The sequence below is a fragment of the Chiloscyllium plagiosum genome, unplaced genomic scaffold (assembly GCF_037043375.1).
Source record: "Chiloscyllium plagiosum isolate Xiang-an unplaced genomic scaffold, Cpla_swu_hap1 HiC_scaffold_14, whole genome shotgun sequence".
Classification (NCBI taxonomy): domain Eukaryota; kingdom Metazoa; phylum Chordata; class Chondrichthyes; order Orectolobiformes; family Hemiscylliidae; genus Chiloscyllium; species Chiloscyllium plagiosum.
The window spans coordinates 1,762,146-1,778,051 of NW_028270152.1; the positions used below are offsets into that span (position 1 = coordinate 1,762,146).

General features: G+C 42.9%; 1 protein-coding gene across 4 annotated transcripts in view; it reads left to right on the forward strand.

Annotated features, from left to right (window-relative positions):
- The window catches only part of LOC122561370 (6-phosphofructo-2-kinase/fructose-2,6-bisphosphatase 4-like), a 178,037-nt gene that overhangs the window by 158,201 nt on the left and 3,930 nt on the right, over positions 1-15,906 (forward strand). For all 4 annotated transcript variants that reach the window (XM_043713128.2, XM_043713130.2, XM_043713127.2 and 1 more), the window contains one exon: positions 8,453-8,517. In XM_043713128.2, coding sequence (XP_043569063.1) covers positions 8,453-8,517 — 65 coding nt within the window. The remainder of the gene's footprint in view (positions 1-8,452; positions 8,518-15,906) is intronic.

Below are 15,906 nucleotides of genomic sequence, written 5' to 3' on the forward strand. Positions count from 1 at the left end.
AGGGCTTCTTCCTGAAGAAGGGCTTATGCCCGAAACGTTGATTCTCCTGTTCCTTGGATGCTGCCTGACCTGCTGTGCTTTTCCAGCAATACATTTTCAGCTCTGATCTCCAGCATCTGCAGACCTTACTTTCTCCTCTTCAGTAAAGAGTCAAGGAATCAAAAAGTATCAAAACAACTCATTAATGCCCGTGATTTGGACTGGGGCCAGAACTGTGCTTCTCTTTCTTTTATTTTCCTTTCCCAACTGATAATAGCTGCTGCTTCTCTTTGTGTCTGTCTGTGTCGGCATTTTAAAAAAGGGTAGAGTTTAAAGTTACAGCACTATAAGTTAGTAAATCCTATTTCTTTCTTGCCACTGGATAAAAATGATTACAACAATCATTATTTTCTTATTAATGGAAAAACCTGATGTGCATATTCTTTTAGCCTGAATTAGACAGTTAAGTAAAATTGGGAAACTTGGGAAAGTGCACTGATTCTCAAGCCCCATTGACTCCTGGATTGCCGCAAACATCCAGTGATTTTAATCAAAGCCCAAGTCCCTGTCTTACGATCAGTAAACTACTGACCAGGTTCCTGTACTTAACTAGAACTGTTACTCATGACAAATGAGTAAATTTTAATCGAGGTAAACAGCTATGAACAATCCAAGTATTAATTAAATCTCGAAACCCTCAGCACACATGTAGACAGACACAAGCAAACAAAAAATGACTGGAGGAAAAGTAAACTTGTAAAATGCAATTCAACAAAGTCAATCTGCAGGCTTCAATAATGTGCTTTTTTTCCTTCTCAAGACCTTTTTTGTTATCCAATGTTGTGTTTTCCAGATTCCTCACTGAAGACACAAGGAATTTTTCACATTAATTGCTCAGTTTCACAGTAAGAGGCAACAGTTAACAGCAAATGGTGGGAGAGAATAACTGACTGGTCTCCATGCTTGAGTTACTTCACAGTGAGACATAGAGACAGGTTCTGTTTCTCCCAGTCTGGAAACCGTTCTGCCTCTTTATCAGTTATACGTACATGTGCTGTCTCTCTCGTGTGCACAGACACCTGCCAGAACCCAATCAGATTTGTCATCAGGGTGAGCACCTCTTAGTTTGTAAAACTGCAGATACCATTCAGCTACCCATTGCTGGCTGAACCTCAGCCTGTGCACACACCTCCATGCCAAGTTGTCTTATCTCTTCGCCCACCACTGCTTGCAAAGGTTGATTGAATTGGCAAGAAAGCTTGAAATATACTTGCCATGGCTAAGAAGGTAGAAATGATTAAAAGACTAGCACAGACTTTAATGACACCAGAGAGGTGTCATTAAAGTCACCTCTCTGGTGTCAGTTAAGAAACTGAGCAATTAATGTGAAAAATTCCTTGTGTCTTCAGTGAGGAATCTGGAAAACACAACATTGGATAACAAAAAAGGTCTTGAGAAGGAAAAAAAGCACATTATTGAAGCCTGCAGATTGACTTTGTTGAATTGCATTTTACATTGCATAGTGACACATGGGAATGTGTTCCTATTGAGTTGCAGTTAAAGCAGTTTGAATGTGAGGAAAAATTAAAGCAGCTTGAAATAGAAACGGCAATTAAGTGGGATGTGGAACGGGAGATGGAATTGAAAACAAATGAAATGAGAATGATAGAATGAGAGAGAGAAAGAAACAGATTGAACTTTGTAATGATGCAGTTAGAAAAGAGACCTCAGAGGTTAAAAGGTATCTTTGGCAAGGAACATGCTGGTTATAATCTAAAGTCCACCATTGAAATGTCTCAGCTGATAAACACCCTATCAAAATTTGAAGAAAAGGCAGTGTAGGCATTGTTTACATCATTTAACAAAGCAGCAAGTCAAATGAATTGCCAAAAGGAAATCTGGACACTGTTCATGCAAAGTAAACTGACGGGCAAAGCACAGTAAATCTGTGTGACTTTAGCTACAACTATGAGACTGGAGGTAAACACTGCTGCTGAGGGCAGGAGAAGTGAATAAGGTAGATGATTGTTTTGAAAGGTTTTTGTCCAAAGGGAAGATAACAACAAATGATGCATCCAAGCTCATAACTATAGTAAGGGATACAGAGGCTACTCAAATTATCTTGCAGAAGAAGGGTGTCACGGTGGCACAGTGGTTAGCACTGCTGCCTCACAGCACCAGAGACCCGGGTTCGATTCCCGCCTCAGGCAACTCACTGTGTGGAGTTTGCACATTCTCCCCGTGTCTGCGTGGGTTTCCTCCGGGTGCTCTGGTTTCCTCCCACAGTCCAAAAATGTGCAGGTTAGGTGAATTGGTCATGCAAAATTGCCCGTAGTGTTAGGCGAAGGGGTAAATGTAGGGGAATGGGTCTGGGTGGGTTGCGCTTCGGCGGGTTGGTGTAGACTTGTTGGGCCAAAGGGCCTGTTTCCACACTGTAAGTAATCTAAAGGATTTAGTTTTCCCTCCAATGTGTTGATAAACGGAGAGTATATTCCTGTTCCAGTGTACAGCATCCAATTAGAATGTGACTTGTCTGAATAAGTATAAGTCAGGTTAGTTAAGAAATTACTTGTGGGTGGAGTTGATTTACTCCTGGGGAATGATTTGGGAGGACAGTTTCAGCTTCAACTATAATCATGTAAAGTCCAGTTGAAGCTAAGGGGGCCACAGTTGCAGGTAAAGATTTTGGGTATTTTTCCATCATAGGTAGTGACCAGAGCAGTGGCTAAACAAAGTCCATCGGAGGTTACAATAATATAGCAAGCAGACTTTTGGTTGGCTGAAACTCTGTTTCAGAACAAGGATAATTCAAAAGAAGTGTTTGGCATATCTTTAATGGAGGCACAGGAAGCAGGTTTAAAGTTACTAAATTAAAACAGCAGCCCACGCTGCAGCTGAGGATGAAGGTGTTCAAGGGGGTTATTATAGTAAAAACAGAGTTCTGATGAGAAAGTGGAGATATATCACAGACCTTGCACATGAAGAATGGGAAAATGTTCATCAAACAGTGGTACCGCCCAGGTATTGTAAGACAACAGTGCAAGAATCCCATGAAGTTCCTATGTCAGGGCATATTGGAATAGAAAAAACACAGGTTTTGTTAAACAAGTATTTTACATGGCCAGGACTTCCTAAAGACATGCAGCAATTCTGTAAAACATGTCATAAGTGAGGTGGTCGGAAAATCTCAACATTGTAATCAAAATAGTTTTTGAAGAAGAATTTAGTCGAGTGTCACTATCTATTCATCACCGATATTGAGAGCAGGGCATCAATACAACCTTATTATGGATATGACAACCTAATACCCAGAAGCTGTTTATTTGAGGACAGTGCTGAAAATGTGTTGCTGGAAAAGTGCAGCAGGTCAGGCGGCATCCAAGGAACAGGAGAATCGACGTTTCAGGCATGAGCCCTTCTTCAGGAATGAGGAAAGTGTGTCCAGCAGGCTAAGATAAAAGGTAGGGAGGAGGGACTTGGGGAGGGGTGTTGGAAATGTGGAAGGATGTCAAGGTGAGGGTGATAGGCCGGAGTGGGGTGGGGGCGGAGAGGTCAGGAAGAAGATTGCAGGTTGGAAGGTGGTGCTGAGTTCGAGGGATTTGACTGAGACAGGGTGGGGGGAGGGGAAATGAGGAAACTGGAGAAATCTGAGTTCATCCCTTGTGGTTGGAGGGTTCCTAGGCGGAAGATGAGGCGCTCTTCCTCCAACCGTCGTGTTGCTATGGTCTGGCGATGGAGGAGTCCAAGAACCTGCATGTCCTTGATGGAGTGGGAGGGGGAGTTGAAGTGTTGAGCCACGGGGTGGTTGGGTTGGTTGGTCCGGGTGTCCCAGAGGTGTTCTCTGAAACGTTCTGCAAGTAGGCGGCCTGTCTCCCCAATATAGAGGAGGCCACATCGCGTGCAGCGGATGCAATAGATGATGTGTGTGGAGGTGCAGGTGAATTTGTGGCGGATATGGAAGTATCCCTTGGGGCCTTGGAGGGAAGTAAGGGGGGAGGAGTGGGCGCAAGTTTTGCATTTCTTGTGGTTGCAGGGGAAGGTGCTGGGAGTGGAGGTTGGGTTAGTGGGGGGTGTAGACCTGACGAGGGAGCCATGGAGGGAGTGGTCTTTTCGGAACGCTGATAGGGGAGGGAAATATATCCTTGGTGGTGGGGTCCGTTTGGAGGTGGCGGAAATGACGGCGGATGATACGCTGTATATGGAGGTTGGTGGGGTGGTAGGTGAGGACCAGTGGGGTTCTGTCCTGGTGGCGGTTGGAGGGGTGGGGCTCAAGGGCGGAGGAGCGGGATGTGGAGGAGATGCGGTGGAGGGCATTGTCAACCACGTCGGGGGAAATTGCAGTCTTTGAAGAAGGAGGCCATCTGCGTTGTTCGGTATTGGAACTGGTCCTCCTGGGAGCAGATGTGGCGGAGACGAAGGAATTGGGAACATGGGATGGCGTTTTTACAGGGGGCAGGGTGGGAGGAGGTGTAGTCTAGGTAGCTGTAGGAGTCGGTCGGTTTATAGTAAATGTCCGTGTTGATTCGGTTGCCCGAGATAGAAATGGAAAGGTCTAGGAAGGGGAGGGAGGAGTCTGAGACGGTCCAGGTGAATTTGAGGTCGGGGTGGAAGGTGTTGGTAAAGTGGATGAACTGTTCAACCTCCTCATGGGAGCATGAGGCAGCGCCGATACAGTCATTGATGTAGTGGAGGAAAAGGTGGGGAGTGGTGCCAGTGTAGCTGCGGAAGATGGACTGTTCCACATATTTGAGGACAGTGTCAGCTTTGTCCAAGGAGGATTGTAATATAAAATTTGGCGCCAATCCCTGGAAGGAAATTTTAGGTGATGGAAAACTTTGTGATAAAGGAATTAAAACACAATCCCTTGTTTGTTTCGATATCTGATCAATAGTAACCCCGAAGGTAATGGGGGGATAGTGTTGATAGTGAGGGATCCAGTAACAGTAACACCAGTGAGGGGCAATATTGTAAACTTTTCACTGTACTCCTTTACTTGAATAAACATGACAATAAACCTAATTCTGATTCGAAAAAGATTCACTTTTGGTGGAGATGGTCATTGCCTGATATTTATGTGTTGGAATTTGAATGTTTCCTTCTACTTATCAGTCAAAGTCTGAATGTTCTTTTATAATACTCATTGGGACGTTTCTATGTGTGGGACACATTACATCAGACGTGTGGCAGAAACAAGCCATTGGGGACAACATTGCCATTGGTTATGCTTGAGCCTCCACTCCTCTTTCCTCCTGTGAATGCAGGAATGTGGGATACATAATCCTGTCGTACGGAAAAAACTGTGGACAAAACAAAGTCTGCTCAATGAAGAGGCACGCAGTTGTAACTGCTGTTGAATTGGTCTGCCTGCCTGGATGCGTTCACTTCAACACCGTTATAAAGTCAATATATTTTGGGTTTTTTTAAATCTACTTGTGGCATTGCTCTAAGTCTTAAATTCTAGGAAGAAATGGATAAGTTTTTTGTCAAAAGGAATGATTCGTCAAAGAGAAAGCAAAGCATCATATTGAGAGCTATTTGACTTTTAGATTTTCATGGAAAGGAGATATTGAGGAGCTACTGAGTCATGCTCAAAAGAAATATTTTGGGTAACATCTACATACTTGAGAAAAAACCTGGGCCACATGTTGGAACATTTGCACTGATGGAGCAACCTCCACAATCGGGAACTAAACAATTTGTCAGGAAAGTGAAAGTGCAAAATTCCGACATTCCAATCACCTGTTGCATCCTCCACTGTGAACCTCTTGTTGCCAAAACAATGCCACCAGAGTTAGCTGTAGGATTAGAACAAGTCACAAAATTAGTGAATTGCATTAAATCACTGATTGAAATCACATTTGCTCACTATTTGTGTGCAGACATGGGGGCTGAGCATCAGAATTTCCTGTTACACACCAAGGTGCAATGGTTATCACTAGGGAATGTTCTCTTTTGTGTTCATGAGCTCCAGAAGAACTGACAAAGAGTTTTCAACACTTTTATATATGAGTTGCATTATAAAGTGATCCTATCTGATGATTACTGATGGGCTAAGTTGGCATATCTCACAGGCATTTTCAGCATCTGAATGAGCTGAATACTAAAATGCAGGGAACATCCTGACACTCCTGAGCATTAGCGATAAGCTCAAGCCTGGGTCAAAACTGGGCATTTGGCCATTCACGATGTTTCCATTAGCTTTAGTATCAGCAACAGAAGCAGTGTCAAGATCCATAGCCTCATATTCAAACATCTTAAAGCACTGCAAGAACAGTTCAAATTCTACTTTGCATTCACTAATATGGAAGATTCCTATTAGATGTGTGATCCGTTTAGTTCACAGTCTTTAGATTCATCACAAAAGCTGCTGTTTTTTTTAAAAAAAGGGAATGTGCGGAGCTACAGAGAGATTGCACAATGAAGCTCAAGTTTAGTGCTGTGCCTTTATGTTTTGGATGAATGTGGTACGTGACTATCCAACAATCTGTGACCATGTTATTGTTGTACTCTTGCAATGTGACAACATACTTCAGTGCGTGAGTATTTTCAACTCTGGCATACGTGAAAAAAAGGGAGAGTGCACTATCAATAGAGTGAGATTTGCAGGTGGCCTCATGTCAGTTCTTCCCAGATCAAGCAACTCTGTGCAGATCAGCAGACCAGGTTGATTTTGAAAATATTTATTCTAGTTAATTTGAAATATTAATGCATTTGATTCTTCTTTAGCTTGTTTGTATGCACTTTGTTGCATGCCTCACAATTAAGGTTATAGCAATAGTAAATGTAAGTCAATATGACATTTATGAGCAATCAGTTCAGACGAAACAAGTTCGTAAGCTGTGGAAGTGTTTGTCTTGTTTGAAGTGTGCCTCAATACTATGAGGGCTGGAAACCACTCATAGGCACAGTGTTGCTTTTTGCTGGGACAGTGAGAGAGTTCAGACAGAATGGAACTGGTGGGTTTCTGAGCTGAAGGACAACAACAGCATTTTGTTTGGCTCCTAGGCAATTGACCAATGCCTGTATATAGGGTCAATAAAGCAGAAATCTCTAGCCTGCAAATTAAAAGCGGCTAAATCTCTCTCTTCTGCCTGAGTGGAGAAATAACAGAAACTTTCTTGGTAGCTATTCTTATTCATTAGTTTTCTCTGTAAAATCCCCTGTTGAAAGGAAAAAGAGGAAAACCACTTTCAGATGCACAGAAAGGATAAATCCTCCACCAGTGAAAGACAAACTGACAATCAGTATATTAGCCATAACCTTGTGTCCTCAGCAAAGACTCAGAAAGAAACTGAAAGAAAACCATCTTCTGTGATCCAGTCTAGTGCCAGAAGTGTACTTCTGTTCCTTACCTCACCCATATTTGTACTTTATTTGTTTGTGTGCGCGTGCATTTTTAAACAGGATAGAGTTTAAGTTATAGAGTTATATGTTAGCAACCTTTTCCTTTCTTGCCATTGGTTAAAATAGTTTGATTACAGTATATAATGATTTTTTGGTTAATGGAATTCTTCTAACCTGAATTAGGCAGTTAGGTAACATTGGGTAATTTGGTGGATGAATTAAATTTTCATAGTCATAGATGTCCAGCATGGAAACAGATCCTTTGGTACAACTCATCCATGCCAACTAGATATCCTAACCTAATCTAGTCCCATTTGCCAGCACTTGGTCCATATCCCTTTAAACACTTTTTTATTCATATATCCGTCCAGATGCCTTTTAAATGCTGTAATTGTGCCAGCATCCACCACTTCCTCTGGCAGCTCATTTCTAAACACTCACCACCCTCTGTTTGAAAAAGTTGCTCCTTAGGTCCCTTTTAAATCTTTCATCTCTCACCCTAAACCTATGCCCTCTCGTTCTGGACTTCCCTTCCCCAGGGAAACAACCTTGTCTATTTATCCTCTCCATGCACCTCATGGTTTTATAAACCTGTATAAGGTCACCCCTAGACTTGAAAGCTCCAGGGAAAACAGCCCCAGCCTATTCAGCCTCTCCCTACAGCTCCAATCCTCCAACCCTGGCAACATCCTTTAAAATCTTTTCTGAATTCTTTTAAGTTTCACAACATCTTCCTGATAGGAAGAAGACCAGATTTGTACACAATATTCCAAAAGTGGCTTAACCAATGTCCTGTACAGCTGTAACGTGACCTCCCAACTCCTATACTCCATGCTCTGAACAATAAAGGAGAGTATACCAAACATTGGTGATGATTCTTGGTATGGTGGGGCTTGATTTACTGTGCATACCCCAGGGAGTTATAAATTGAGAATTGGGAAAACTGTTTGTCTAATCCTGTCAATAGAGTCCTCAATTTGTGGAGTTGGATATAAATTGGCTTTTGTTAAGCATAGACAGCAATGGTAACAAGAATAAACCGTTTTCCGATAACCTCATGAGAGTTTCTGCGAATATTGATGCTTTAAATGAGAATTGATGTTGTTTGCATGTTTTTTTCCCTCCTTAGGATGTAAAGTTGAATCTATTTTCCTGAATATTGAAGCTGTCAATACACACAGAGAAAAGCCTGAGGTAAGGTGGAAAACCCAATCAAATTATTTCATCAGAAGTGCTCCAGTTGGTTTAGTAAATGTTACTGCATTGTTGTCAATGGTGGCAAGATGGTATGTGTTGGGTTTGATGCCAAAATCTGGTTTTTGCTCTTGTTCTTTCCTCTGATGGCATTTATCCTAGGATTCTCTGGGAAGCAAGGGAGGAGATTGCAGAGCCATTGGCCTTGATTTTTATGTCCTCGTTGTCTACAGGAGTAGTGCCAGAAGATTGGAGGCTAGCAAATGTGGTTCCCTTGTTATAACTCTCAATCGCCCCAATTGAACCTTCACGCCTCATCTTTACATAGGCCGCCCTCTTCCCTTTAACAAGGGATTCCAATTCCTTATTAAACCACGGCTCCCTCACACGACCCTTTCCTCCCTGCCTGACGGGTACATACTTATCAAGGACACTCAATAGTTGCTCCTTGATCAAGCTCCACATATCAATTACGCCCTTGCCTTGAAGCTTACTTTTCCAAGCCACACATCCTAAGTCATGCCTCACCGCATCGTAATTTCCCTGCCCCCAGCTATAACTCTTGCCCTGTAGTGCACACTTATCCCTCTCCATCACTAGAGTAAAAGTCACCGAATTGTGGTCTCTGTCCCCAAAGTGCTCACCTACCTCTAATTCTAACACCTGGCCTGGTTCATTGGATTTTGAGAGTAGTGGGTGCCTGAACGTGTTGCCAGCGGATGTGGTAGAGGTGGGCACGATAGCGTCATTTATGCCTCCAGTCTGAAAAACAACCCTCCACCACCACTCTGTCTTCTACCTCTGAGCCAGCTCTGTAACCAAATGGCCAGTTCTCCCTGAATTCCATGAGATCTAACCTTGCTAATCAGTCTCCCATGGGGAACCTTGTCGAATGCCTTACTGAAGTCCATATAGATCACATCTACTGCTCTGCCCTCATCAATCCTCTTTGTTACTTCGTCAAAAACCTCAATCAAGTTTGTGAGATATGATTTCCAAGCACAAAGCCATGTTGACTATCCCTAATCAGTCCTTGCCTTTTCAAATACATGTACATCCTGACCCTCAGGATTCCCTCCAACAACTTGTCCCCCACCGAGGTCAGGCTCACTGGTCTATAGTTCCCTGGCTTGACCTTACCACCCTTCGTAAACAGTGGCACCACGTTAGCCAACCTCCAGTCTTCCGGCACCTCACCTGTGACTATTGATGATACAAATATCTCAGCAAGAGGCCCAGCAATAACTTCTCTAGCTTCCCACAGAGTTCTCGGGTACACCTGATCAGGTCCTGGGGATTTATCCACCTTTATGCGTATCAAGGCATCCAGCACTTCCTCCTCTGTAATCTGGACATTTTGCAAGGTGTCACCATCTATTTTCCTACATTCTATATCTTCCATATCTTTTCCCAGTGTGAATACTGATGCAAAATATTCGTTTAGTATCTCCCCCATATTCTGCGGTTCCACTCAAAGGCCGCCTTGCTGATCTTTGAGGGGCCCTATTCTCTCCCTATTTACCCTTTTGTCCTTAATGGATTTGTAAAAACCCTTTGGATTCTCCTTAATTCTATTTGCCAAAGCTATCTCATGTCTCCTTTTTGCCCTCCTGATTTCCCTCTTAAATACATACCTACTTCCTTTTATACTCTAAGGATTCACTCGATTTATCCTGTTTATACCTTACATATGCTTCCTCTTTCTTAACCAAGCCCTCAATTTTTTTAGTCATCCAGCATTCCCTATACCTACCAGCCTTTCCTTTCACCCTGACAGGAATATACTTTCTCTGGATTCTTGTTATCTCATTTCTGAAGGCTTCCCATTTTCCAGCCTTCCCTTTACCTGTGAACATCTGCCCTCCATCAGCTTTTGAACGTTCTTGCCTAATACTGTCAAAATTGGCCTTTCTCCAATTTAGAACTTCAACTTTTAGATCTGGTCTATCCTTTTCCATCACTATTTTAAAACAAATAGAATTATGGTTGCTGGCCCCAAAGTGCTCCCCCACTGACATCTCAGTCACCTGCTCTGCCTTATTTCCCAAGAGTAGATCAAGTTTTTCACCTTCTCTAGTAGGTACATCCACATACTGAATCAGAAAATTTTCCTCTCCATCTAAACCCTTAACACTATGGCAGTCTCCGTCAATGTTTGGAAAGTTTAAAAACCCCTACCATAACCACCCTATTATTCTTTCAGAGAGCTGAGATCTCCTTACAAGTTTGTTTCTCAATTTCTGTCTGACTATTAGAGGGTCTATAATTCAATCCCAATAAGGGATTGAGCAAATACTGAGGACATGCCTTTAAATTCTATTACAGCAACTAGTGACATTAAGTCCAATTGCTTAACAAAAAAAAGACTAGAACTGAAAGCTGCTCTCCAGTACCACTATTCTATATTGTCTCTCAATGCTCTTCCCACCAAAATGCATCACTCAATCCCAATCCCAAATAACTTCCCTGGATGTATTTCTAGGAATATCCTCCCTCAGCACAGCTGTAATGCTATTCCTTATCAAAAATGCCACTCACCCTCCTCTCTTGCCTCCCTTTCTATCCTTCCTGTAGCATTTTTATCCTGGAGCATTAAGCTGCCAGTCCTGCCCATTAGGTAAAAACAATGACTGCAGATGCTGGAAATCAGATTCTGGATCAGTGGTGCTGGAAGAGCACAGCAATTCAGGCAGCATCCGAGGACAGGCAAAATCGACGTTTCGGGCAAAAGCCCTTCATCAGGAAGGCTTTTGAAGGGCTTTTGCCCGAAACGTCGATTTTGCCTGAATTGCTGTGCTCTTCCAGCACCACTGATCCAGAATCCAGTCCTGCCCTTTCCTGAGCCATATTTCTGTAATTGCTATGATATCCCAGTCCCATGTTCCTAACTATGCCCTGAGTTCATCTGCTTTCCCTGTTAGGCCCCTTGCATTGAAATAAATGCAGTTTAATTTATTAGTCCTACCTTGTCCCTGCCTGCCCTGACTGTTTGAGTCACTTCTGTTCTCAACTGTACCCGTCTCAGATTGACCTCTTTCCTCACTATCACCCTGGGTCCCAGAACAGAATTGCACATTCAGATAAATGACATCTACTGTATTTTCTCTGTCTACTCTTTCTATTGTCACCTTAAAACATTAATAGTCCATTCTGACTATTCATTATTATATTCTTCATTTCTTGAAGTTCTAGTCTCATTGGTGGGGGTGTATATTATTTGTGATAATGTTACTGGGATAATAATCCAAAGGCTTGAACAAATACTGAGGACATGCCTTTAAATTCTATTACAGCAATTAGTGACATTAAGTCCAATTGCTTAACAAAAAAAAGACTAGAACTGAAAGCTGCTCTCCAGTACCACTATTCTACATTGTCTCTCAATGCTCTTCCCACCAAAATGCATCACTTTACTGCATTGAACCTCACCTGCCATCTATCCACCCGCCCGACCAACTTGTCAATGTCCTTTTGAATTACAATTCCTCCAAGTTTCATGTCGCCTGTAAACTTCGAAGTTTTAGAAGAACCCATGACATTATTTGATGAAAAGCAAGATCTACTGGGATCCTGATCAGCATTCCTTTCTTCCTTCCTAAGTTTTGAGGAAGGATCACTGGACCCAAAACATTAACTCTGATTTCTCTCCACAGATGCTGCCAGACCTGCTGATCTTTTCCAGCGATCTCTGTTTTGTTTCTAATTTCCAGCACTGCAGTTTTTTTGGTTTATTTTTTTTTAGTATTCCTTCCTTAACCAACTCCCCCAAAATTACATTTCTTATTTATTTCCCATCTGTTAGGTCCTACTGAAAATGTACAGGCACTGCATTATTTCTGAATCTAACACCACTTCCCTTCTCTTAAGCCATTGGTTGTGAAGTACTAAATGTGAGGCTTCCTCTTATTACAAAATCAACATTGCCGCTCTACAGGAAGGATGTTGTCTGTGTACTGGCTGCCCTTCTATAGGAAGGATACTGTTAAAACTTGAAAGACTGCAGAAAATATTTATAAGGATGTTGCCAGAGCTAGAGGGTTTGAGCTATAAGGAAAGGCTGAATAGGCTGGAGCTATTTTCCCTGGTGCATTGGAGGCTGTGGGATGACCTTATAGAGGTTTATAAAATCATGGGGGGCATGGATAGACAAAGTCTTTTTCATAGGGTGGGAAACTAGGTTTCTAGGTTTCCAAAACTGGAGAGCATAGTTTAAGGTGAGAAGGGGAAGATTTTAAAAGGGACCTGAAGGGTAACCTTTTCACAGAGGATGGTGCATGTATGGAACAAGGTGCTAGAGGAGGTGATGGAGACTGGTACAATTGTAGCATTTAAAAGGCATCTGAATGGTTACATGAATAGGAAGGGTTTAGAGGGTTATGGGCCAATTGCTAGCAAATGGGGCTATGTCAGATTGGGAAGTCTGGTCAGCGTGGATGAGTTGGACCAAAAGGTCTGTTTCCGTGCTTTATAACTCTGACTGTATAAAACAGATTATTTTGCTTTTACTTCATGTGGGTGTCAGTAGCACCTATTGCCCTTGAACTGAGTCTGTCATTTAGTCTTGGGAGCAGTTAAGAGTCAACCACACTACTGTGGGTCTGGAGTCCCTTGTGGGCCAGACCCGATAAGTATAGCAGATTTCTTTCACAGATAAGTATTGCGATAGGCTTTCTACAACAATCCAAGGTTGGACAAGCTAGGACTTTTTTCATGATATTTTCAGGGTCCCTATCACTGAGACTAGCCCTTAATTCCAGAGTTAGTGTAAGATTCTAAACAGGCTGACATGTCATGTTGCCAGGCCTTTCATCTTGGCCTCTGGATTATTATTCCAGTGACATCAGTACTAATCCACACGTCCTCTTAATGCAGACAAGGCATCCCCTGCTGATGCTGCATACAAACCTCAACTTGTCCTTTTCCATCTAACTCATTGACATACACTTATTCCCTTTCGCCTTGTGTTTATCTAGCTTCTTAAATGTTCCTCTTTGCTTTGACCACTTCCGGCGGTAATGAGTTTCCATGCTCTTGGAGCAATTAGGGTGTGTCTAGTTAAAGTAAATGCCTGCTTTTCCCACATTCCATGAATAAATGTTAAAAATTCTCAACACTCTGTGTAAAGTTGTTTTTTCCTGAATTTGATGCTTGTGGCTATTTGATAATGTCCCCAATTGTGATGAAAGGTCATCTCAATCCAGTCTCAACCCTCTGATTCTCTCTCCACTGATGCTGTCAAACCTATTGCTGACATCTGCACAATTTGGCATTTGTCATGGACTCTTCTTCCCAATCCAAAGCCCATTGATGATAGTAAAGTTGTGAATGATCACAAACCAAGTGAAGGTTCCCTCATCTTTCACAATTCATTAGGCAAGAAATGCGAATGAACCACATCGAGAGTGTGGTTAGGAGTACAATATGAGGCCAGTGGTGATTTAACAGGGAGCCTCTCACTGCCCAACTGGCTGTTGGGACAATCACTAACTGCACAGCCTCTGGCACCGGGTCCCTCAATCCTCAGTTTCTGAATCACCCTCAACTCAAAAATATCCACTTCGGATCACCACCCCCATCTCCGACCCCCTCACCTCCAATAGTCCTCCCTACCCCTCACCTCCCAAAACCCTTCTACCCAGTTACAACACCTCAACTGCCACCCCATCATTTCCCCCATCCTCAACACAACCTTTCTCATGTTGGAAATTTGGTTTCAGAGATTGCAGCAGAATCTTGATCAGCTGGGGAAATGGGCCAAGAAATGACAAATGGTTTTAATACAGATGAGTTGTTGCATTTTGGAGTCAAATCAAGATAGGAGTTTCATGGTGAATGGTAAGGCCTTAAGGAGTGTAGTAAAACAGTTTAAAGTCCCAACAGGTTTATTTGGAAGCACGAGTTTTCGGAGCGCTGCTCTTTCGTCAGGTGGTTGTGGAGCAGGTCCTGCTACACCGCTTTCTGCTGAAGGAGCAGCACTCCACAAGTTACTGCTTCCAAATGAACCGTTGTCTGATTTTTAACTTTGTCCACCCCAGTCCAATACTGCTTCTCCACATTGTGAAAGAGGGGCCTTGGAGTTTAGGTGCACAATTCTGGAAGTGGAGTAAGGGCAGTGGAGAAGGCTTTTGGCATGCTGGCCTTCACCAGTTGGGGCAGTGAGTATAGAAGTTGGGAAGTTATGTTGCAGTTACACGGGACTTTGAGGCTACACTTGGAGTATTGTATTCAGATTTGATCACCCTGTTATAGGAAGTATGTTATTAAACTGGAAAGACTGAAGAAGGAATTTACAACGATGTTGCCAGGACTCGGTGTCTGAGTGGTAGAGAGAGGTTGGACAATATAGAACATAGAACATTACAGCGCAGTACAGGCCCTTCGGCCCTCGATGATGCGCCAACCTATCATACCAATTTGAAGCCCATCTAACCTACAGTATTCCATGTACGTCCATATGCTTATCCAATGATGACCTAAATGTACTTAAAGTTGGTGAATCTACTACCGTTGCAGGCAAAGCATCCCGTACCCTTACTACTCTCTGAGTAAAGAAACTACCTCTGACATCTGTCCTGTATCTATCACCCCTCAGTTTAAAGTTATGTCCCCTCGTGTTTGCCGTTCCCATACTTGGAAAAAGGCTCTCCCTGTCCACCCTATCTAACCCTCTGATTATCTTATATGTCTCTATTAAGTCACCTCTCAACCTTCTTCTCTCTAACGAAAATAGCCTCAAATCCCTCAGCCTTTCCTCGTAAGACCTTCCCTCCATACCAGGTAACATCCTAGTAAATCTCCTCTGCACCTTTTCCAAAGCTTCCACATCCTTATAATGCGGTGACCAGAACTGTACACAATACTCCAAGTGTAATTGCACCAGAGTTTCGTACAGCTGTAGCATAACCTCATGGTTCCAGAACTCGATCCCTCTGTTAATAAAAGCTAAAACACTGTATGCCTTCTTAACAACCCTTTCAACCTGGGTGGCAATTTTCAAGGATCTGTGTACATGGACACCGAGATCTCTCTGCTCATCTACACTACCAAGAATCTTACCATTAGCCCAGTACTTTGCATTCCGGTTACTCCAACCAAAGGAAATCACCTCACGCTTGTCCGCATTAAACTCCATTTGCCACCTCTCAGCCCAGCTCTGCAGCTTATCTATGTTTCTCTGTAACCTACAACATCCTTCGTCACTATCCACAACTCCACTGACCTTAGTGTCATCTGCAAATTTACTAACCCACCCTTCTATGCCCTCGTCCAGCTCGTTTATAAAAATGACGAACAGCAGTGGACCCAACACTGACCATTGCGGTACACCACGAGTAACTGGACTCCAGGATGAACATTTCCCATCAACCACCACCCTCTGTCTTCTTTCAG